Here is a 1,761-nt window from a genome sequence, read left to right as displayed (position 1 = left end):
AAGCACCTGGCACAGAAGTGCATTTGTCAAGGACGTCTGTAGACAGAGAAAGTCAGGAGGACTTCTTCACTTTAAGTATTCTTTCTACTGCTCAGAATATTCACACATAAGAGTATTGCACAATTCTGCCCTTCTCTAAGAACTGAGATGCACACTGCTCAGAAGATGAGATTTGTAACATTCAGCTTACTTCCACAAGCCCCAAGAGTGCTTTGCCTCACATTTTATCTACCATAACAGCTAACACACACATTGTGGAAACATAAGTAAACAGCTGGGGAAAACCGGGGAAAGAATAAAGTGAAAACTGAGACTGAGTAACATGAACGATAAAACTTCTTAAAATCTACAGGATACGGCTCGCCAGTAATACGCACAGAGCCTCAATTATTTAGTTTGCAACTTTATTTCTTTATAAGTTATTGGTATAAAGTTTAATATCTAATTATACAGTAACCTGGGAACTTTAAGGGAAGCTTATTTTGTCCTTTTTAGTGTCTTTTGCCTTTTGGTCCTCAGACATGTTTTAAGAGGACTAATATTATATGTGTACCTTAAATTCCTGTACAAAAACACTTCAAGCCTTTGTTCTCTTTTTCTGAGTAGGATGCACAAATCATGCATATTGTAGACAATATAATGGTCAAGTAAATACTTCCCTCTTTAAACTAAGGCAGTTAAAAACCCATTAATATCAATTGAGTAATCTGGAAGAGCAAAAAGGCTTCCACAGTGCTCATGTATTCTTCGAGCAAATATCTTATTCAGTAAGACACGCCCTCCTGGAATTGTTATTCATTCGGTTGCTGTCTGCATTGAAAAGACAGCGATTGTCAAAGACAGCATTTAATTATGTACATTTTATGTCACTAACCCATCCACTTTTGAATATGAACTCATCAGTGTTAAGCATTGTGTAAAACCACATGCAAAAATTGCCATGAAATTTTTTAAATAGAACCAAATTGGCAAGTTTTTGGAAAGGATATTTCAACATTAAAAAAAATATACTGTCTATTAAAATGAGCACTTCAAGTAACTTAAATATCTTTAGCAAACATGTCCAGCAAGAGACTCTGAAAAAGAAATTGTTCTTAGAACAAAAAACTAATGAATGGCTATTTAGACACTAATTTTTCAACACAGTGGTGGGTCTGTGTGAAACAATTTGTAATCTAAATAAAGTGAGTCCATTACACTGTTAAAAAAACATACATTAAGCTGGACTAATTAACTATTGCATTTTTGTATTTACAAAAGTGCTTAGCATAACAAAATTACCTAAAAAAATATAAACTTTACCGATATCATTTGGCTCTATGCGTACTCCTAGATCTGCACTTGGAGAAAAATAGTATTTACATTGCTAGATTTAGACAAGTTTCCTATTATTTTTAAAGAAATTTAACAAAAATCCCCACACAAATGGACCCCTATGTAAGTCAATTCATTCCATCTGGCTCATCATAAATAGAGCAGAAGCAAACCCTTGAGTACTGAGCAGTATAAATAGTTCTAGCCATTGTCTGTGGCATTAGACCCCAATACAGGCTGCCGACAAATTGGGCAAGTGGAGTTTTCAGAAAGCCAGCGATCAATACAATGAATATGAAACTCATGCATACAAGGTAACTGCCTTAGCTTATTCCCTGTTACATATTCATTAATGCAAACACTACATGTTTTACTTATTTCACTTTCAGTGTGAATATCCCCATAGTTCCGGGTAGAAAGATTGTCAATCTGCTCTTTGGTTAAACC

The 1,761-nt window shown here is 34.8% G+C and overlaps 1 protein-coding gene across 1 annotated transcript in view; it reads right to left on the bottom strand.

The window, feature by feature from the left end:
• Positions 1 to 393: 393 nt before the first annotated feature.
• The window catches only part of RNF6 (ring finger protein 6), a 5,483-nt gene continuing 4,115 nt past the window's right edge, over positions 394 to 1,761 (bottom strand). Inside the window, exon 3 of the mRNA XM_010165258.2 lies at positions 394 to 1,761. This exon is cut by the window's right edge and continues 1,493 nt beyond it. Coding sequence (XP_010163560.1) covers positions 1,516 to 1,761 — 246 coding nt within the window. The 3' untranslated portion in view covers positions 394 to 1,515.

This window comes from Antrostomus carolinensis, unplaced genomic scaffold (genome assembly GCF_000700745.2).
Source record: "Antrostomus carolinensis isolate BGI_N321 unplaced genomic scaffold, ASM70074v2 scaffold54743, whole genome shotgun sequence".
Lineage (NCBI taxonomy): Eukaryota > Metazoa > Chordata > Aves > Caprimulgiformes > Caprimulgidae > Antrostomus > Antrostomus carolinensis.
The sequence above is the reverse complement of the archived record's forward strand: the minus strand, read 5'-3'. Positions and strand labels throughout refer to the sequence as shown.